The 22,828-nt window shown below is 41.8% G+C and overlaps 1 protein-coding gene across 2 annotated transcripts in view; it reads right to left on the bottom strand.

The window, feature by feature from the left end:
- The window catches only part of stxbp5l (syntaxin binding protein 5L), a 226,349-nt gene extending 204,987 nt beyond the window's left edge, over positions 1–21,362 (bottom strand). For both annotated transcript variants that reach the window (XM_071914581.2, XM_071914582.2), the window contains exon 1: positions 21,195–21,362. In XM_071914581.2, the coding sequence (XP_071770682.1) occupies positions 21,195–21,362 (168 nt within the window). The remainder of the gene's footprint in view (positions 1–21,194) is intronic.
- Between the last annotated feature and the right edge of the window lie 1,466 nt (positions 21,363–22,828).

Here is a 22,828-nt window from a genome sequence, read left to right as displayed (position 1 = left end):
CTGTGATGTGCATAGTGTGAAGCACTGACGAGCGGTGAATAATGCATTGTGTGTGTGTGTGTGTGTGTGTGTGTGTGTGTGTTAGCAGTGTGGGATGGCAAGAGGAAGATGTAATGTAAATGATGGAGAGAGATGTATAGCTATATCACTTTTTCAGCCTTTTTTCACATACCACACAGTTGCATTGAACATATAGACATAGATAGTTGTCCACGTCCAGCTGAGTGAAATCTCCCTGTCTTATCGCCTACATAGCAGATCAGCCGTAGAGTGGTGGATGCTTCTCATCAGCACTCAAGCCTTCATTTACACTGCAGCTGAAAGTGTCCCAATTTGAATTAGAATTTTTCCCTCAGATCTGATGTTTTCAAATCAGCAAAAAAAAAAAAAAAACTGCTTGGTTTCACATTCCTTCAAAGGTCCCATATTATAGGAATTCAAAATGCGCTCTATTTATGTACATATATGATTGAGGATGTTGAATATATGATGAATACATTGTTCACTAGAGAACAGTGGGGAAAAAACATAAGTAGCAAAGTAGAACAGTGATACACACGATGCTACAGGCGGGATAAGCAACGCGTTTCAAGCTTAGTGCTCTATGGCAAGCCAGATGGGTCAAAACATGTATACCTTTTGCGCATTTCTCACATAACAAAGGTGTTTGATAATCCACTATTATTCTATACAAGAAGATTTGCTCTCATGATACACGTTCCATTTTATGTAATACACGTAAGATAACACATAATTCCTATTTTACACGTATGATAAGAAATGCTGTTTATTATGCGCGTATAATAACATATGGGAAGCGTATAATAAGAAATGTACAGAATCGATTGCGATTAGTCTGTCCTAGGCTGAAATGGTTTTGATTGGCCATTATCAAACGCGTTTGTTATGTGAGAAATGCACAAAGGTATACCCGTTTTGACCTATCTGGCTTGCCATAGCACTGAAACAGAGGAGCACTAAGCTTGAATGCTGCTTGATACTGTAGCCCACGCATAAACCAATGTGTATCTGTTTGTGTGTGTGTGTGTGTGAAACAAGAAGATAGAGAAAAGGTGAGAGAGCGGGAAGGAGGTGTGGGTGTGTGTTTGTGTTTGTATAAGTCTCTGCATTCTTGTGTGAACACACTGTACGTACCGGAGTGCAGTTGCAACAGCAGCATGTGTGTTTATGTGTTGTCTCTGCGAAACCCAGGTGTTTTTCCGTTTACACCCGTCTCCTCAGGCTAAATGTCAGCATGAGACAGCGGTGCGGGGAACGTACTGTATTCCATTCGCAGACAATCATCCACAACACTGGTTTACAGAGACTTTGCAGAGGTAGAGCACCCGTCAAACAAACAGAGGTAGACATGGTTTGCCCCTACCGATGCTTGTATGGAGGTATATTTCCCCCAAAACAAGTCGTACGTCAACTCAACATAGTGAAATACATAAAAAAGTGATTTGAAAAACCAAAGTCAGTTCTGTAAATCTATAAACAGGTACAACACTCAGTTTATGATTACAAATCACCATTTACATCTGTACAGACAGACAGATTGTGTTTTACAACTCTGGAAACACAATTATGACTACGAGTTTTGGTGCGTATATCTCAGACAAAAGAGAAACATAACTTGTAAGGCATGTTTAGACTACAGCTCCAAGGAAAAACCTCAACAGGAAGTAGTCATACCCGGAAAGGAAAATGCTGTGATTTTTCAATGTAAAAGTCTCATTTTTGCTTCAGTTTTTCCAGAGTGATTGTGTGGTCTCTAAGCAACATAGTTTAAGGCCTATAGCTGACGCATATGTGTATTATGTTTTCATCAGCACTTGTTGAAAAAGGAGATATTAAGTAATAGCCATACTGGCTATAGGCATAAGCTTATTTGCCTATATAAAAAAACAGCAGGCAATGGGTTTTATTCTCTAGATATATGAAAAATATTGGCATATAAGAATAGGCTATACAGTGTAATTAGGACTGCAGCCCATGTGTTTATTTTATTTATCAAAACTAATTCATATAGACGTGAATGGGACGTGAATTCAATTCATGTATGTGTGCTACTATACAATCGGGCTATCTTAAGCCCAATCCTTCCTATCAAAAAAAGAACAATAATAATAATCATAATAATAATTTAAAAAATAGTGATGCAAATAGTAATACTGCCAGCTACTAGTGTACTAATGCAAGTGCCTCAGTTAAATCTCAACTTTTATTTTGAAACAGTGAAACCACAGAGGCGAAACCACAGTAAAAATGCATTACTTCCCGGTCAGAATCAGGAAAACACCGTCTACGTACAAATCGTTTTCCAAGTGGGGATACAAACAGCCAGAACTCTGAACGTAAAACAGAATCTGTACATGTAGATGCAAAATGAGAAGTGAAGGCATAAATAGTCATTCGTAGTCGTAAGTTAAAGCTACACTAAGCAATTTTCAGACCACTAGAGGCTGACAGAAACCGCAACACATTTGTAAATAAACCACAGCAAAGCTGCTGGACTATGGAAGCCCCAAAGGACAAACCTAGCGAAGGGCTGTGCATAAAGGCTAATAGCTAAGCTAAACGTACCTAAAGAGAAGTGTCGCCGGTACGAGTCTCGCTTTGCCAGATTTTTGTCCCACTGAAAGTTACATGTCCAATGACAAGTGAAGAGGTAGGTAGCAAGTTTACTAGTTTAACAAGTTTACTCACTCACTTCAGCGATTCCACCATTACAATAATTATTTTTTCAGGAATAGGAGGAGGAGAGTGCCGTTTCAAACAGTGAGGGAGGAGCCAAGCTAGTTTTAAAAAAATGAAAAGCTACTGAATGGGTCGGGAGGAGTTTTGAGTCGGGCAGCAAGCTTGACAACAAGCTTTAGAAAAGAGGTGAAAAGTGCAACACAGCTGCTGCTGTGTGGATATTGGTTTATATCATTATGTCTCAATGAAATCTCCACATAGCTCACGTTAGTTTCAGGATTGGTAATCGGGTCTGAAATCGCTTATTGCAGGTTTAAGGATTTCATTTGTAAACCATGGGTTACTAATCTGTTTATAGATTATATAGATATAGAACTGACTTAACTCAAATTCGTTTTTTACGATTGAACCATATCACAATCTTCCGTTTACGTACTATTTGTTTTGCTGGAAATATAGCTCCATATATTTGAAGGGAGATATTTTAAGGCTGATCTAAAATTCCTTTGATCTTGTAGGGAGCAGCCCGAAAATAAATAAAGAGGCATATGTGAACATGGGTAGGAGAGAATATGCTGGGGGGAGGGAGGAGTGGAAGAGAGGAACAGGGGTCTCTGGATGTTAGAAAGGAGAGCTGAAGCGAACCGCGGTTACACAACACAGCAGAATCCCATTTCTCGGCAAACAAAAATCCCTCTTGCCTTTATTACCTAACCGAGGGTGAGCTTATTTGCCCATGAAAGACAAAATGTATGAACAGCCTTGTGCAGCTAAATCCAATATGCATCTCATTTCCAAACCTGCAATAGCAAAACAACCCCTTTCTCTTCTGCTTGCAGCAGCCAATACGCATTCATCATAAGTCATGTTTCCTAATGGAGTGTCCTTGAGTAAGACACTGAACCGCTGTACCTGCTCACTCATTGTAAGTTATCCTGGTTAAGAGCAGTGGCTAAATCCCCGAAAATGTAAAAGCTAAGTGCAGTACTGCAGATCAAAGATTTAGATAAGTTAGCTAGCACAATGTATTGTCCTAAACAGATTAAAGTAATCATCTGCAACATTTTAATCTCAATAAATATGTGTTTTGCTACTCTCTATCATTGATTGCTGTAACACAATAGTGATTCAACCTATAGCAAGTTCATGAAATTTGCTGTTCTAAACATCCGGTAGGTTTAAGAACAACTGACTAGTGAGCATGAGCAGTGATAGCCACCATGGCTGAACAGACAAAGAAAAGAGCGCCACCTACAGAAACTCAAACTGCAAAGTGCAGTGCAGAAACACCACAGCAATGCACACTTAGCACCAAAGATAGAGATTACATTTAAAAAATGACAAACTTGTGGATTACCACTTTATAACAAATGCAGTATTTGACCCAGGTCTGCTGTATGTACAGTAGGGAACAAACTGATGTATGATAAATCAAAGATCAAGCGTGGTTTGTGACGTTAGAGACTATCTTCAGTGTCTTTTGAAAGTAGACATTCATGTGTACCATGAATGAAGTGATTCAGGGTTTCCAGGGCGTCATTCTTTATCGCACTGACAGCTAAAGGTTGAAGGGACTTCCATTCATCACTGAGGCTGAGGCAATTCTTATCCCTGTCTGAATCTAATAAGCGCTTCCTGTATATGCCTGCTGCACGGCACGTGCGCCCACACGCCCACACACACACACACACACACATAGGGTGAGAATGCAGTGTGAGAGCAGCTTGGAAGTATGAAAATGAATGAATGAGCTTCTCTCCCAGCTGACTGTAGTGGGCTCATTGGTATGGGAGCCATTGACTGCACAGTGACATATGCCTGCGTGTGTGTGTGTGTGTGAGGATGCACGCTTTATATATATATATATATATATATATAGTTTGCCTGTGTCTGTGTGCATTCATGCATTTGCATTAGGTATTACAGTATCACAGTGATGGATTTTGTGTGGGAGGATGATGTGTTGGTGTGTACAATTATCTCATATAGTCCTAGTCAACACAGACGCACTTGCACACACATACAGTACACAAGCACACAAATACACACTCAATGCAGCCTTAGTAGCATTCTAACACTAGCCTCTTAAGGGTCAAATGCAATGAATAATGTTAAGTATGTGTCACTTTAGATGATAGCTTGTGCTTAATGGCCATACATGCATAATTTCTATTCCGTAAATGCAAAGCATTCTTCTGTCTGTGTGTGTGTGTGTGTGTGTGTGTGTGCTTGTTGTGTTTGTATGACAGTGTTTCACCCTGCTTTCGTGTGACCTTGGAATCAGAAACCAGTCACGTGTGTATATATGCGGTTTAACCCTTTGGCGACTGGAGGGACAGGCGTGTCAGTGAGTCAGCCATGGCATCAACATTACGCCTCAGGCTGGATGGGACACCAGGAGTGGAAACAACTAGTCATATGTTACTATCCAGGACTTACCCAGGATATGTAATAATTTACATATCCTATCACAATATGTGATAATCTTGATGTAATATCTTTGGTAGAGACTTTTTTCCATAGTGTCTTGCAGTAGTGTAACATCATTTCAATACCTTAGGGAACTGAATCCTGAGCAGGGTTAGAGCTATTTTCTACTCATGGACCTCAGGACCGCAAATACCAATCATCTTTACCTTGGCTGTATTATTTGTCGATTCTCTTTTATGCTTTGCTTTGCTTTCTTGGATTTTCTTAAGTCATGCTGAATTCATCAGTCTGGGATCTAAACCAATCCTTCCACCAGTGAGCTGATCCTAAAGAGATGACTTCATAGCCATTAGAGGCCCACTGCCCGGCATCCACAGGGAAAAGCAAGGACTGGACAGTGTTATCACATGTCCAGAGGCCACAACTGGGGGTGCAAGACATTTAGAGTTAAATTATACAAATAGAATGAAAAAGATGGACCACATCATAAAAAGTCCATGTTGAATAATGTAATAACTTGTCAAAATGCAATTAAGAAAATCCAAGAAAGCAAAGCAAAGCATAAAAGAGAATCGACAAATAATACAGCCAAGGTAAAGACGATTGGTATTTGCGGTCCTGAGGTCCATGAGTAGAAAATAGCTCTAACCCTGCTCAGGATTCAGTTCCCTAAGGTATTGAAATGTATGATGTCACACTACTGCAAGACACTATGGAAAAAAGTCTCTACCAAAGATATTACATCATTGTGATCTTAGAAGATGGTGCAGTTCCTATTGTAGTTTGTCCTCAAACCTCCTGGCTGTATGGACAATAAACCTTCACTTTAGAGGCAGCAGTGTCCAGTGTTGTGTTTTCTCAAAAACTCACTGATGGCGACTTTTAGCGGAAAGCACTTTGTTTTCAGCTTGTCGGAAAATTGCTTCAAATTGGTCCAAATAGTCTCCAATTGATGCCAATGTATTGATGCTCTTTTTCCGCCACGCCATTTTGGGGAGATGGGGGTGAAAACCGGTACTCAGAGAAGAATGGCTGAAATTTCAGTAATAGCTTACTGAGAGGTAATACCTGTCAGCACCCCACCATTACACCAGGGTTACAGCGTGGGAGTGGCTGGATAATGGTTCAAATATTGTTTTGTTTTTTTTGTTTTTTACATTTGTTTTCAGTTTTAAACAGTTTTTCAACATTTCAAAGCTTTTAATGCAAAATGTTCTACAAACTTTGCGCTCAAAATCCCATATACTGGTGCATGCAAAATAAAAGCAGCTGTGTCAAATCCTGCAAAAGGTTTATCCTAGCATTAGAAGTGGATTTGTTCCATGTTGTATTTTAGTCATAGTCCTTCTAGCTCCTCCTACAATGATGCTGTAACAAACAAGATTCACAACACATTGCGCTGTTTTACAGTAGCGGTAACCCAAAGAAACACAGAATAAAAATACTAGTAGTAAATGGTGTTGCTGTTTTAGAAACAACCATGCAGGTTTTCAACAGTCTTTTAACCTGGGTAATGCCATTGGAAGTAACAGTTTGGCTCTTTGCATTAAGAGTTTTGTACATTGAAACTCTGTTCTAAAATTGGGTCAACGCAATCGTAAAAAGAAAAACTCTGTAACAGCTGAACACAAATCATAATAAGATACTGTTAACAGCAGCGCTTTCATGTATGTGCAATTTTCTTTCCAAAATTGGAAAATGCCATAGAAGACTCCTTAACACCCTAACCAGTCACGTTTCTGAAGATAAAAAACCCCTTCGCCAGAAAGGTTTCGGTCTCTCGACAAAGACTTCCGCAGGAAGAGTGGCATCAAATAGAATGAGGTTTGTGAAGTGCTTGAGTGTAGCACTTAAGAGCAGCAGGATCCACGAACCACTCAGAGGTGGGGAAGGAATGATAATGTTGATTTAAAGGATTGCAGAGGTGCAGTTACAAGTGGATTGTTTTCCACAATAAATTGTAATGTTTCTCGAGGTTGGGCGTCCTGCTAGGAGACACGCAGTTGATGCTTTGCCAGTAGAAATTAAATTGAAATCAAGAGGGGCTACACACAAACTTAGGGACTGCATGTGACACTATATTACAGTGTTGCGCAATAAAGGATGTTGGCAGTACAGATGTAAATGGATAAATAAACAGGTGGGTAAACTATGACCTCCATTCAGTGATTGTCATAAGGCATCACACCCAACATTATAAATAAAGATCAATTCTGCACTCATTTATGCTTTTTTTTCCCTTAAAAGGCCCTATCATATATATATATATAACCTACATCAGTTTGATACTACCTATAATGATGTATCAGAGGTGGGGACTCGAGTCACATGACTTGGACTCGAGTCAGACTCGAGTCACAGTTTTAATTGCTTGAGACTTGACTTGAAGCATGAAGAGAAGACTTGAGACTTGACTTGACTTGGGTTCTGGTGACTTGGGACTTGACTCTGACTTGTACTTTGATGACTTGAAAAGGTTTCTAAAGTCTTGACTTGAGATCTTGTCTTTGTGTAAATTACTTAGATTGAAAGTGATGAGATTTGTTCCAGCAGACGACTGAATTTAAATTCTGTTTTCTGAATTTGTATGGAATGATTGAATTGATTATAGAAATCAAACTCACGATGCTCTTACCAAGTTTTTATCCTATTAAAACCATATTGCATTGAAAAGTCCTAGATATTTAGTTTTCTTTAAGATATTAAATTGATACTGGACTCTTGATTTGTTCTGACTTGACTTGCTGTTCTACATTTAGACTTGAGACTTGACATTAATGACATGGACTTGACTTGGACTTGACTTGGTAATCTACATTTAGACTTGGGACTTGACTTGAGACTTGGGACTCGAGTGAACTTGACTCACACCTCTGTGATGTATGCTATGAATTCCATATCACAAAGATTTATTTAAGCCTAAAAAATGTGTCAAATTCTATTCTGCAAATAAAAAAAAGTGTGTAAAAGTGAGTGTAAGTGGGTTACCCTCTGCTACATCCCTGGTTATGACTCACATGGTTGAGTCTGTCCTATATAGGAAAAGTGGCTTTTGATGCTTTGCCTTTAGAAATGAAACCAAATTCAATCAACACACTGAGAGCCACACACACCGCCACAGTTCACAAAATAGAGGAATTACCATGGTGGTTGATCAAGCGCTGCAGGAGGAAAATAGACTTTGCAAAGGTAAAACGATGGAAAATTTAGTCAAATGAAGGGATGATTGAAAAGCCCACTCAATTATGTTTGCACCACATGAGGTAAGGCAGGCAATCTGCCATCACCCACAGAACGAATAGACCAAACATTTTCAACACCCACACACAAACCAAGAGGAGGTTCATGACTGGGTGAAGAATCACACACACACACACACACACACACACACACACACACACACACACAATACATTTTCATATCATATTCTTTCTTTGTCTCACTCTACTGTGAATGCTCTACTCTGCCATACTTTTTCTCATACTTTTCATTCTACTTAACATGTTATACTGCTGAAATTGTCAGCTGCAGTTGTGTTTATACAGCTCCCATTTGCTCTGTTCTTGTTGATATTATATTTCCCTTTGCTCTTCACCCTATTACTATTTGCCACCGCAATGACCCAATTTCCCCATGGGGCTCATTGAAGTTTCATCTCATCTTACACATACTGTACATATATGCATACAAACACAGACACACACACACACACACTGCAAAAAACATGACATGTTATTTAGTCTTAAAATGGTATTTTTCATAAATATAAATATAATTCCACTTGTTTCATGAATTTTGTCAGTATCCGGAAACAAGGCAGAATAATATCAAGAAAAGACGCTTGACTCAAGAAATGTCTTTCAAGAAAAGTTGATTTGCATTGGAAATGTGAAATGATCTCACCTTGATTGGCAGAATTTTAGAACTTCTTTTAAGAAAAAAGACAATTTTAAGACTCAATACTAGATTAGATGGTTTAAGATGGATGTTTTTGCAGGACACGCCCACACACACACACACAAACATCTTTTTTACTTCCCGAAAATGTTCCATCCTCTATCTCACTTGCGCTGCACATTGTTCTCTCTTCTCCTATCGCCTGTTTCCTCCAGACTGACGTCGCCTCCTCCCTAATTGATCCCACACTGAGGCTGTTGACAGGCAGCCGACACATGGTAATGTGAGACTAGCTGGAACTCGACCTAATGAGTCATCGTGCCCGAGAAGGAGGCCGGCGCGAAAAAGACTTTGCGGGGTCGCTGGTGAGGGAGTGCGGTGATGTCATCCTCGCGCGCCCACGCATCGTTACCCGCCACAATGGTGGAGGAGACGCTGCCAGGGAAGAGAGAGGAAAAAGCAAAGGGAGGGATGGGGAAGGGCCCGACCTCTCATCCTCTGAACTCTGACCCTGTACTTCAGAAACATTTATTCATTTTCACCCAGCCTTATGAATTCTCAGACTACAACAAACCTGACATGTTTTGAATTCCGTTCTTGCATTCAAATAAATGGTTTTCTATCTATAGAGGCTCATTTTTTTAATGTTATAAATAAAAGTGAATAGTCTGATTAGGTAGATTTGTTTCCAAATGTGCACTGCAAAAAATGACAAGCTCTCCAGTGATTTTATCTTGTTTCCAGACCTATCAAGTTTATTTCATGATATTTTTAGTCAAATTATCTCACTGCACTGTAGAAAAAAAGAAACTTTGTCCAAGACAATTTCACTTTTACCAAGTAAATGTCCTGAAACAAGTTACATTCTCCTGAAAAAAAGTCAAATTTGTTGAAACTGGTAAAATTATCTGCCAGTTCAGTTTTTTCACTAAAAAAAATCCTAAAATAGGCTTGATAAGTCTGGATAGAAGATAACATAACTGATGTTAATATTAACATATAATAATAATAATAATAATAAACTTTATTTATATAGCACCTTTCCAAAACAGGGCTTACAAAGTGCTTTACAGGGTAAAAGCAAACAACCGGAATCATGAGGTGTTAATCATAAAAACACTAAGAACAAGTAGCACAATAATAAAACAATATATAAAATAAGCAATAAAACATAAAACAACAAACACAGTAATAAAACATAACAAGAAAATCAGATAAAACAATAAAACAAATGGTGTAGAAAAGGTAAGATGGGATCACAGGAAAGCTAGCCTATAAAAGTGCGTTTTAAGAAGAGACTTAAATGAAAAGATAGACTTAGCCATCCTGATCTCCTCTGGAAGGCTGTTCCAAAGTCTGGGGGCCCTGATGGAAAATGCTCTGTCACCTTTGTGTTTTAGTCTGGATTTTGGCACCACCAGGAGAGCAGCATTTGAGGACCTCAGGGCCCGTGACGGCACATGGGGAGTTAAAAGGTCAGAAATATAGCTTGGGGCCAGGCCATTCCGGGCTTTAAAAGTGATAAGTAAAATTTTAAAATCAACTCTAAAACTAACAGGCAGCCAGTGCAAAGATGAAAGGATAGGTGTAATGTGCTCTCGTTTCCTGGTACCTGTTAAAATCCTGGCAGCTGCATTTTGGATTAGTTGTAGAGAGGAGAGAGACTTTTTGCTGCAGACGGAGAAAAGGGAGTTGCAATAATCTAGCCGTGATGAAATAAAAGCATGAATGACCGTTTCAAGATTTTTGGTAGACAGAAATGGCTTAATTTTAGAAATTTTCCTAAGTTGAAAAAAGCATGACTGTATGACAGATTTGATATGGCTGTTCAAAGTGAGGTTGCTGTCAAATAAAACACTGAGGTTTCTACACTGCGGAGAAATAAAATGGGAGTATGAACCAAGGATGTTTCTAATTTGAGTGTTGGAGGAGTCGGTGCCAAACAGAAGTATCTCAGTCTTTTTTGAGTTCAGCTGAAGGAAATTTTGAGCCATCCATTTATGAATGTCTTCGAGGCAGTTCATGAGTGAAAATATTTCATTGAAATTATTGGGGTCACAGCTGAGATAAACCTGGGTATCGTCTGCATAAAAATGGAAACTGATGTTGTGCGATCTTATGAGATGTCCCAGTGGCAGCATATAAATGGTGAACAGAATCGGGCCAAGCACCGAACCCTGAGGAACCCCACAAAGCAGCCTAGAGGTGGAAGAGTTGGACTCAGCAATACCAACACAGAAAGACCTGTCTGTAAGGTAGGACTTAAACCATTCAAGGGCCGTGCCACTGATGCCCACCCATTTCTCTAAACGGGACAAGAGGATGGTGTGATCAACTGTGTCAAACGCTGCACTGAGATCTAAGAGAACTAAAATGGAGGGACGTCCAGCGTCAGCAGCTAAAAGCAAATCATTCATGACCTTAAGAAGGGCGGTTTCTGTACTATGGTGAGCTCTAAAAGCTGATTGGAAAGACTCAAACATTGAATTATCATTCATAAAAGCTAAAAGTTGATTTGCAACAATCTTCTCCAGGACTTTAGCTAAAAACGGAAGTTTAGAGATAGGTCTAAAATTGTTAAAATCATTTGAATTGAGTCCAGGTTTCTTTAACAGGGGTTGAACAAGAGCATTTTTGAAATGACGGGGCACAGTACCTGACGAAAGGGAGCTATTTAAAATGTTCAATATAAAAGGACAAACTGTGTTAAAAACTTCTTTAAAAAATCTAGGGGGGAGAATGTCCATAGGACAGGAGGAGGGGTTCATTTTGTTAACAATTTCTAATAGTGTAGGTTGAGAAACAGGGTCGAAGAGAGCAAAGCAAGTATCAGGCCTAGCGGGTAAACAAACTGACGGGGGATCCACGGGTGCGGTAATACTCTGACGAATGAGGGAGATTTTTTGAGTAAAAAAGTTTAAGAACTCATTGCAGGTTTCAGGGGTAGCATCTACAGAAGGGACAGGGGGAGCATCAGTGGCACGGCTTACAATGTTAAAAAGCACTTTCGGATTAAAAATATTAGATTCAATGAGACTAGAAAAATAGGCGTGTCGAGAGTTTTTAACTTCTGCATTAAAAAGCTTCATCAGAGCCTTAAGATCCTCATGATGGCCAGGGAGCTTAGAGGCCTTCCACTGACGCTCTGCTTTACGACATTTACGTTTCAGAGCACGAATGTTCTCATTTATCCAGGGCTGGGACATGTGTTTAGTTTTCCTGGTCTTAAATGGTGCAATTTCATCAAGGATGGAGTTGCAGATAACTTTGAAATTTGTTAGATGCTCATCCATTGATACTAAGGGCTCTATCACACAAGGGATAGTGTTAAAAGCTTTACTAAACATATTTGCAGAGGTAGAATTAAAAACTCTGGACCGTAACTGAGTATGTGAGCTGTTAAAACAAGGAGGTAAAACCAAATTAAAACGTATACAATAGTGATCCGAAATACAAGGATCAAAACATGTCAAGTCAGATAATGTAAGACCATAAGATAAAACAAGATCAATAGTATGGCCCTGACAATGAGTGGGCCCAGTTGGTGAGAGAGATAAATTAAAAGAATCAATCAGGGATAAAAACTCAGCCCTTAGACTGTTAGAGGTACAGCAGACATGAATATTAAAATCACCAAGAATTAAAAATCTGTCATATCTGGGTAGGATTATTGATAGGAGCTCTGAAAATTCATTTATAAAGCTACATGAAGATTTGGGGGGTCTGTAAACTAGAAGGCACAGATACTGAGTATCCCCTTTAAAAACAAATGGAAGTGCCTCAAAAGAAGAAAACAGACCTAAGTCAATACGAGAAAGAGTTATATTATTTTTGAAGAAAACAGCTACCCCTCCCCCTCTTCCCAAAAGCCTAGGTTGGTGATAAAAAGAGTAGCCAGGAGGAGAGGCTTCGATTAGAGGAGTAAAATCCTCAGGTTGCACCCATGATTCTGTTATCATAAAAATGTCCAGATTCTGTGATAAAATAAAATCGTTGCACACAAATGACTTATTTAATAGAGATCTTACATTGAGTAGCCCTGTCTTGAAAATATTCGGTACTTTGGCATGGGGCAGTGGAGGAGACGTAGGCTGGCAGGGAATGAGAATGAGATTAGATGGTGTGACCAAACGGGGAGAGAGATGGCTTGTTGAAGACCTGATCCTTCTGTCGCTGGTCACAACGGGAATTACACTTTTAAAATCACAGAAAAGGCCAGCAGGACCCTCGCTGTTGTGAAACGGGCTACTCTGCGGATTAGTGTGGAAAGGGTCATGCTGAGATGTGTGTCAGAGAGAATTAAAAGCTATAAAATGGATAAAATTGGAAACCAGCTGCGTGGTTCCTTTCCTATTTGGGTGGAGGCCGTCCAGTTTGTAGAAGTCTTGCTTAGTCCAGAAATAGTCAGAATTGCTGATAAAATTAAATCCTGCTGCCAGACAGAAATTGTGCATCCACTGGTGGAGGCTAAAAAGACGGCTAAAACGTTCAACGCTCTTTGAAAGAGTAGGGATGGGGCCAGACAATACACAGCTTTTCCCCAGACTCTCGATTGTGCAGCATAGTGATTCAATGTCCTGGTGCAGCTTGGCTGATTGTCTAGACATGACGTCATTAGTCCCGGCGTGAACTATTACAGTGTGGACTGAGGGGTGAAGATCAATGAGCGTTGGAGTAAGCTCAATAAAATCCTCAACTTTTCCACCGCTGAGACAGTATGTGATGGCGGACGGGATTTTAACAAATCTTACGATGGAGTCGCCCACCACCAAGATTTCGGGCACAGAGCTACCCCCGTCGGTGTAAACTGCAAGGTTGGAAGGGAGTTTGCAGGTGACAGGAGTAGCCGACCTCGGCGAGGCAGGGGGCGGTGGCACTCGACTGGGGGCATCGGTCCTTGCAGCTGGAGACGAAATTAGAGCAGCTGAGGTGATAGCCGGCTTGGGTACACTGGGCGACAGGCGACGCCGCTTGATCCAAGGACAAACGGCTTTGGGGGTTGAAGCGAAGGAGTCGATCGAGGAGCCAGACGAAGAGCCAGGGCCAAGGCGCTTCCTGGGGCGAGACCGTGGACTTCTCCGCCGTCCCTCCGGGGTAGAAAGCTCAGATAGAGGCAGGGAGGGCATGTTATCCGATAACTCCTGGAGCGGTGCATAGAAGTTGGAGTATGGGAGATCGTCGGTGATGTCACGTTCACCAGATCCATATGGGTCAAAAAAGGGAAGCGAAATTCTTCGGTGTTTTCCTTTCCGGTGTTTACCTTTCACAACTGAGGCCCAGGAGGCAGCTTCACCGAGAGTCGGTGGGAGGCTACCGGCAACTGGAGCCCCACCGCCAGGCAGTTCCAAGGAGGCCAAGCGGTCTTGGAGCAGTGACTGCCGCTGGAGGAGATCATTTATGAGACTTGTAATGGAGGAGAGCTCAGTCTTAATATTGGAGATTTCATCTGCTATGGTCATCGTTGATGAGGCCCACAACGAGCCTAGTAGCAGTCCAGTCTCTCAAGTAAAAACCCACGACTGGAGGGGGTGAGTAAAGTCAAACGGTGGGATTTTAATCCCACTTAAAATCCCACTTAAAATCCTCAGTAAAATCCTCAGTAAAAAGCGACCGGCTAGCCACTAGGCTAAAAACAACCTAGTTTAAGCTAGCAGCAGCCGAGGCAGTCCAGTCGTCAACATCCAGCTAAGTTAACTTAAGATCCAAAAAGCCGATGGCTAAAGTACAAAAACAACCAGGATCTAAAAGTATATCTTAAAATGTGGCGTAAAAACTGGATAAAATGTCAATTTGTGCCCGAGCACAACTGTAGCCTATGACTGATTGTGTTTCTTCTCTGCTTTTCAGCTACTGAGAAGAATTCTCCAACATGAGCTTGAAGACGAAGACCAGACAGATCCAACTCTCCACGGGTCCAAATACATAAATTCATTCCTTTGTGTCTGTTTAAGTGCAGCTGAAACACTGAAGTGTCACATCTACAGCAGCTGTCCGACTGCCTGGTTCATTTCTGTACAGTTTAAAAATAGTTTTGACTACTAGCCACTACAGTAAGATGAAACTTAAGCAATCAGTGTGGGGAAATTAGGTCACTGCAGGAGCAAAGGTAGTAGGATTCAACTGGGAAAAAAGACAAATAGAATATAAGAACACACACAGAGTATAACATATAATGAAACAATAAGAGCAATAGGGGTTATGTACACTACACTGCTGACAATTTCAACATGTTAAGTAGAATGTAAAAGGGAAAGAGTGTGAATAATTATTTCATTCAACATTTATGAATTTATTTACACTTCCCAGTCAAAAACAGCACAGAAATGAATCACGTCTGTCGAATTCCATTCCGAGTCATACATTTAGAAAAGCAATCAGCTGTTCACAGCCGCTGCTGCCCAAGAGCTGAGGCCCTCCAATATGGCCGCCAGAGGGGATGTTACGCAACCTGAAAGCCCTCTATTATAAAAGTCATTACAGTGCATGTCCTGTCCTGATCCCCCCTGCATAGGTGAACCCCAATAGAATTGTTGGGAAAAATGCAATTGGATTGGGTCTCAACAAACCTATAAAAATCCTTGATAACAGACAACAGTCTTATCTGAATCTGCAAGTCAGACAAAACTCCTACAGAATTTGAAACTACAGCTCTATCTGAACCTTATAGGACATTAATCCTATTAAAGTGTCCATGTCCATCTTGAAGGACCGGCTCCAAAAATATACCAGTCGGATTCTGCTTTGAAACCAGTCCTATCTGATTATCCTATTAGATACCTACAGGACTTTCTGACCAGGTAACCTAATTTGCAGTGGTATTGTGCTGATGTTGCGGGTAATCATACATCCCTTTTTTGAGATTAATCGTTATTAAAGGAGATTAGAAATGTGAGCGGGGTCAAGATGTCCCAGCAGCGCAGCTCTAACAAGCTCCAGATCCAAACTATTAGAGCAGTAAAAAAAGCTGATAATTGAGTTGAAATGTGAATTTTCAGTTGCAGAGATCTAGAGGTGGCTTCCTCAAATCCCATCTTGTGTCCAAACCTGGACATGCAAAACTAGTCGGGCATCAATCAAAAGCATAAATCCAAAGTGGAGACTTATTCGTTATACGCTCATCAGACATTGTATTCATTCACCTCAACTTGCAGCCATCTGTGACTAAAGGTTTATTTAGCCTCACCAGCGCTATGTGGTTTGAGACTTTGAGACTCCCCACAGCAACAGGTAGCCGAGGACTTAATGAATATGGAAGCCATCGCATTTCATTCATTAACAATCCATAATGTCTGTGCTGCACTGCAGAGAGGTGACGAGGTGAGGAGGCAGCAGTGCCTACAATATGAAAAGTCAACTGAAGGGAAGGCTTCACAGAATGCAAATGACAGTCATTATGACAGAAATTGGTGGCTGCTGCATGTAGCATCAAACGTGGATGGGAGCGATTTTCCAAGTTCGAAGGGCTTCTATCTATCTATATATATATATATATATATATGTATATAGATCTCAGGCCCTAGAGTACTGCTGGTTTTCTGTCATACCAGGTAGTTACTTGCAGTTAATTGCGTTCACCTGGCATCTCAGGTGTGAATCAGACCCTGATTAGATAGAGTGCTGGAGTGAAAACCAGCAGGGCTCTGAGTCTGGAGGAGCAGGATTGCTAAGCACTGGTTTAGATATTCACAGCCAAAATATAAAGTTAGTTATTGGCTGATTATCAAATCCAAGAACGGCAAGTCGATACTTGTGTCCTTGTGCAGAACGTTCTTCCTAAGTCGTCTTGGGGAGAACGATCTTCTCATGAAAGTAAGCACAGAGACGCTTCCTTACAGTTTGAGATGGACTGTGTGATTAATTAAGACACAATGTTAATTGTTGTTAATTTAAACAATGTAAACTGTTAATTTTCCCAGCTGTTAGCCGGCTCTGTACTGTAGACTACAGCGCTGCTTGCCGTTGTCGCAATGAATCTCGGGGCTTTCGATTTGTTCTCATCAGTCAAGTCTCCATCCATTGCTTCCTCGATATTTTGAGGTTGGCGAGGAAACTTCTGGGGTTTCTATCTGTCCTCCTGTCGTTCGTTTGGTTTGGGAATCGTGCTTCGGCGATATTACGTAAAACACGTCATGACACAAGAACGCATATTGATAATCAGCCATTGTCTCTTCTGTGTCATTAAAGTCGCACTGAAATGAAAAATGACTTTATCACCTTTTTAGCTCATTCTATCATACCATACACCTATTTGACAACTTATGCCACAAAAACATGTATTATTATATTTTTATATCAATGCCTTTTACTTCCTGGAAAACGGAATCCTAAGTGGTGACATCATCGTGTACCAGGAGGCGACATAAAAATTCCAACCAATAAAACCATCACCATTATCGAACAATCCCGCCCCTCCCATCAAATAAAACTGCCTTTCGCCCTAACTGATATCCCATTGGTTTACATTTTTGAATGATCCCTCCCCGCGTTTTGTCCCGCCCCAACATCCTGTTTCAACAGGAAATACACATTAAGGAAGCAAGATGCTCTCAAAATGCGGTTTCATTGGGACTTTAAGTCTAGGTCCTGAGCATTGAAAACCACCGAAAACCACAGAGGAACTACATTTCTTCAAATTAAGGTCCATGCTCTGAAAACAGTTACCACTGCCATCTAAACCTTTGATAATATAGTTTTCCCGCAAAATACAAATACATATATAATTTTTCCATTCAAGTCCATGCTCTCAAAATAGTTCACACAACTGTCAAAACGAATAGTACTTTTAACAAATAGCCTAATATTACCTTTTTATTGTTTTCACACAAATGACAAAACTACATATACTATAAATCCTTGTCGTGGTTAAAGCCTCTCTTGCATTCATGTCACTATTTCTCCTCATCTTTCCTTCTAAGCATCTTGCAGTCCTCCATGTCTCTCTCTCTGAAACACATTGAACTCATTTTTCTCTGGCCGGGGAATGAGACTTGAGACTCAATGAGATTCTCAGCCACCTGGGTCCCTCAGCGAGATTTCATCAAACCTCGCCCAAGCGCCTCGGAGGTTGCGTTCCATCACACCTTCACTATGAAGACATAAAAATATGATCCAAACAAAATGTGCTATTGCATCTTCCCACACGGCACACCGAGGAGAGAAATCATGACTAAGTTAGCAAAGTTAGCCAAGGTGCCAAACCCTCCCACACACACACACACACACACACACACACACACACTCTAGTGGATTTTACTCTCCACTAGAATGTAGTTTCCATCCAAGTGTTTTTTGTTTTTTTTGCAAATGTACGTGTTGAATTAGAAAAGCTGAATGGAAACAGCATAATTGGATAAAATAATTCCTCAATATCACATGTCGTTAAAGAAATGAATGCAATAATGAGCAATGGAAACACATTTGTTGAGTAAATAATGATGTAGGCTTTGCATGATCAGCCTGACCATTGGTTTAAGTTCATTGCAGGTCAGAAGGGACTTTAAATGCTGAAGTGTTGTGTTGTAAAATATCTGTCCACCATCTGCATGGCCATTAGTTGGTACATTAGAATATTGCCAATATTGCATTTCTGTATTTTCATCATCTTAAGATGAAAGCATGAAATATGACCAACATTAGCTAAACAATATCAACTCACCCAGTACAAATAAATTCTTCTTCTTGAAAGACTCTTCCCATCTTTTTGGTGGATGTGGTTTTTGTACTTTAAAGACATTAAAAGACGGTTTCCGCTGTGTAGGTAATGCTCATACTTCATAGCCTAATGAAATGGGAAAAGGTCAGGGGGCGCAATTCCCTAGATCTGTGTGCTGTGCATGTGTGCATGTGCGTGTGTGTGTGTGTGTGTGTGTGTGTGTGTGTGTGTTCGCCCCACACACTACTCCAAACCCCCTAAGACCTAATCTCCAGGACCCCAATATCTTCATTACCTCCAATAAAGAGAGAGATGGCAAAAAGAAAGGCTTCTTCTGCACGCTCACTTTTCCATCCACTACATATTGATTTCATTCTGACTTTCAGTTTCAGTCGGGCCACATCAAGAATGGAAATTTCATGGTTTTGCATTTGATGGCGAAGGCAGAAGTCAACTACATATTTGCAAATTGATAATTGAGGTTATCTTCAAGCATCTCTCCAGTGAGGTTAAGGTTGGAGTTAGGGTGAGGATTAGGTCAGATGAGTTCAGATTTTGTACCAGAAAGTAATACATTTGAAAACTTATCCTCACCACTCAGAATTAGAGCAGTCAATGGATATGCAATGGAGACGCCATGTTTTTAGACTGTTTTTGAAGTGGGAACGACAAGACATAAATAGAGAATTAGACTGTGAGTTAATGGATATGGAACAGAGATGGTGGCCAAAAAACACCTGGCTACTGCCCTTATTGCTTTTTCAGCAGAGCCCATCTGTGGCTACTGGTTTCAATTAGGCGAGGAAGTGATAATTAGATGCCTAAGTGAGAATTAGAGTGTAAGTTAATGCATATGGGATGGAGATGGTGGCCAAAAAACACCTGGCTACTGGTCTGTGGCTACTGGTTTCAATGTGTTGATGATGAACTGATGAACAAAAACATAACCCCGAAAAATACAAAATGGCATGGTCTCCCTTTTACAGTAAGTCCATCCCTGAGTCACATCAGTAACACACACACACACGATACAGATCTCCCTCCATACACACAACACACACACACTTTGAGCATTCATGAAGAAGTGTGCTGGTTGGTGGGTTGGGGGGGGGGGGGGTGTTAGTCCTCTCATGTCTTTTTCATGAGAGCTTCAGCGAATTGAAGGTTTCTAGTAACCATGATGCATTAAGCCACTCGCTGAGCGGAGGAGCAGCTCCCTTTCTGCATGGGATAAGGCCATCACACACACACACACACATCGTTCTTTTCCAGCACTTTCTCCTCCCTTGCCTGCCTGCCTGCCTGCCCAGGATGCTCTGCAGCATCTACATCCAGCTTGTGAATCAACCTACCCCCCCTCTCCACCAGCTTCCACCTCCCCCTAATAACACAGCTCCGCAAACAAACCCGGTTTCTCTCTTGGCTTCTCAATGAATTATTCACAGCCAGATTCCAAAAATTCACCCCCCTCCTCTTCTCTTTTTTGGGGGGGCTGGCGAGGAATTATCGCTGCAGTCAGCTCCAAATGCATCCAGCAAAGGGGCTGCAATGGGCGGCAGAGGCTGCTATAAATAGGACCCCCCCCCCTCCTTTTTCTCTCCTCCCCCCCTCCCCTCCCCTCCCCTCCCCTCCCTCTACCTCCTCCGTTCCCAGTGAAAAAGCACATCAGCTAGGATAGTACTGCAGGGTCCCTCTGCTTCGCTGGCTTGTTGTTCACTTTTTTTTGTTCTTTTTTTTTTTTGTAATGCAAGAAGGGAGGGACACCAGTTATGTCAGCGCTCCTACCACCATTCTGTCCTGTTTGCTGATGCAAGGCTAGGCTTCTATTCATTGACATCCTTTGTTTTGTTTTTGTTTGTTTGTTTTTTTTCTATCATAAGTGTCCTGCATCCTATGCACCAAGCCTATAAAGGGGAGCGTATACACTGGTGCACAGATGGGAATTGGAGGTGGATAGGACCGGATGCCGCCGTCATCGGTACCCCAGACTGCACACACGCACGCACATACACACACACACACACACACACACACACCATGTTTTCTGACAAGTCAATGGGGCATCACCAGCTGTGCACACATGGCCGCGATGCCAAGGCTTTATGTCGAAAAAAAAACACACAAGCGGTTACTAATGGGATAACCGCGACGCTTTAGCCTTAACGCCTTAAAGCAAAAGCCACACAGGCTGATGAGGACCAGCAGCTCTCATGAGGTTGGGGCTTAGGGATGAATCAAGTATCGGCTAGGTTTAGAAATGAGTAGCTGTCCGCGGTGCTGAACTTTAAACCTGATCCCAGAACAGTCTCAAATGCAGTGGAGCAGTTGAACTCATTCCAGATTCAACTTTTATGACCCCCCCACTCCACTTTACTGCGCCTATTCCTGCCTGCTACAGCCATCAGAGGTGCTGATGAGAGAAGCCGTTACACTGGATTCGATTACACTAACACCTCGGTCCTTTTGTCGGGCTCGGCTCCCGAATTACCTGTCAAAATAAAGGCCTGTTACCCACCTTACACAGCTGAAAGTTTTCCGACACCAGCGTCTCCTGGACGTCGATCTCCTTGGGAGTGGGCGCCGCGGTGGGAGTCCCGGCCGCGCTGCCGCACGACGGGGACCCGATAGTTCCTCCCGGGGAGGAAGTGGTCAAGCCGTCCAGCACCTTCCGAAACTTCTTCATTTTGGTCGTTTATTTCGGGGGTGGAGGAGGGAGGGAAAGACTACTCTGCGCTCTTGTGTACCCTTTCCAGAGTTTCCCCCCTCTCAGAGACTATCAGATGCGAGATAACCAACTCGTTTGGGGGTAAAAAAAAAAAAAAAGAGGAAAGGAAAAATGTCGGTTCCTGCGGCAGTAGCAGCCGATAGAAGCCCGCTCTCTCTCTCCCTCTCTTCTCTCTTTTAGGTGGAATTTAAAAAGTCACAGAGGCACCTCATCTTGCTCTCTGGCTGCTGTCCACACACACACTCACACACAAAAAAATGAATGATCTGAGGAGAACCGGGCAACGTTGCGGATGCGGGTCGCCTATCGGAGCATGGAACTACTCAACTTCATGGTTCTCTTGCATCCTAAAGCAACGTCCAAGTCCAGGCTTGCGGGAAAATCCCAAACCGAGACATCATCAGGGGGAACAGGGGGAAGGGAAGCAAGCGGCGGTGGTTGAAGGGGGTGCGGATGAGACAGAAGCCCAAAAAATATATGCAAGAACTTCCGAGGAGATCAATCCAAAGCACTGTTGTTGTCAATAAGAAGAGGAGAAGGAGGGGAGACAGACTGGTAGACGCAGAGGCAATGCAGTTAAACGCTGGTGGACTCCACGGTCAGGTCGGAAAAGCATGTAAGTCAACCATCGAGGAGGAGGGGGGGAAGAAAAGAAGAGGTGTTAGAGGTGATGATGGAGATTGGAGCTAATCTACTGGATGCCGGTTTGGTGTGTCACGTCCAGTCGCCGTTTCAGCGCCGCGTCCCCGCAGTCACAAGCGACAGGAGACGAGGAGCTGTCCGCGGTGCTGAAAGACCTCAGCCGGGCCCCGCTCTCTCTCTCTCTCTCTCTCTCTCTCTCTCTCTCTCTCTCTCTCTCTCTCTCTCTCTCTCTCTCTCTCTCTCTCTCCACCCTCCTCGCCAGCGATTGGGCGACGGCTCTAAATCAAAGACTACTGAATGGTGAATAAAAAAAACAAAAAATACCCTGGGAAATGGCATTAAAGGAGTAGTTTACCTCAAAATGAAAATTCAGTAATTTACTCCACTGAAGTTAATAGGACCACCAAACACACAGTTCCATCCCAGCCTTCTCCCAAACGACTGAAGTTTGCACTGTGGGTCCAATTCCAAAAGTCCAATATTTACCTCATCATCTCTTGTATTTTCATTGTCAGTGCGGAAAATATTGGACTTTTGGACACACAGTGCAATCGTTGGGCTACAAAACACTTGGATTCTGCTATGTTTGGAGAAATTTTATGGACATTATATGATTTTTTTGGAGCTATAAAACGATGGCTCCGTTCATTTCTATAACTCGCTGTGTGTTTGGTGGTCCTACCAACTTCAGTGGAGTTTCAACTGACATGGGGGTGAGTAGAGAATGACTGGTTTTTTTTTAATTATTTTGGGTGAACTATTCCTTTAACTTTGCTTGGCTG

The sequence above is a fragment of the Centroberyx gerrardi genome, chromosome 10, assembly GCF_048128805.1.
Source record: "Centroberyx gerrardi isolate f3 chromosome 10, fCenGer3.hap1.cur.20231027, whole genome shotgun sequence".
NCBI classification, from domain to species: Eukaryota; Metazoa; Chordata; class Actinopteri; order Beryciformes; family Berycidae; genus Centroberyx; species Centroberyx gerrardi.
The sequence above is the reverse complement of the archived record's forward strand: the minus strand, read 5'-3'. Positions and strand labels throughout refer to the sequence as shown.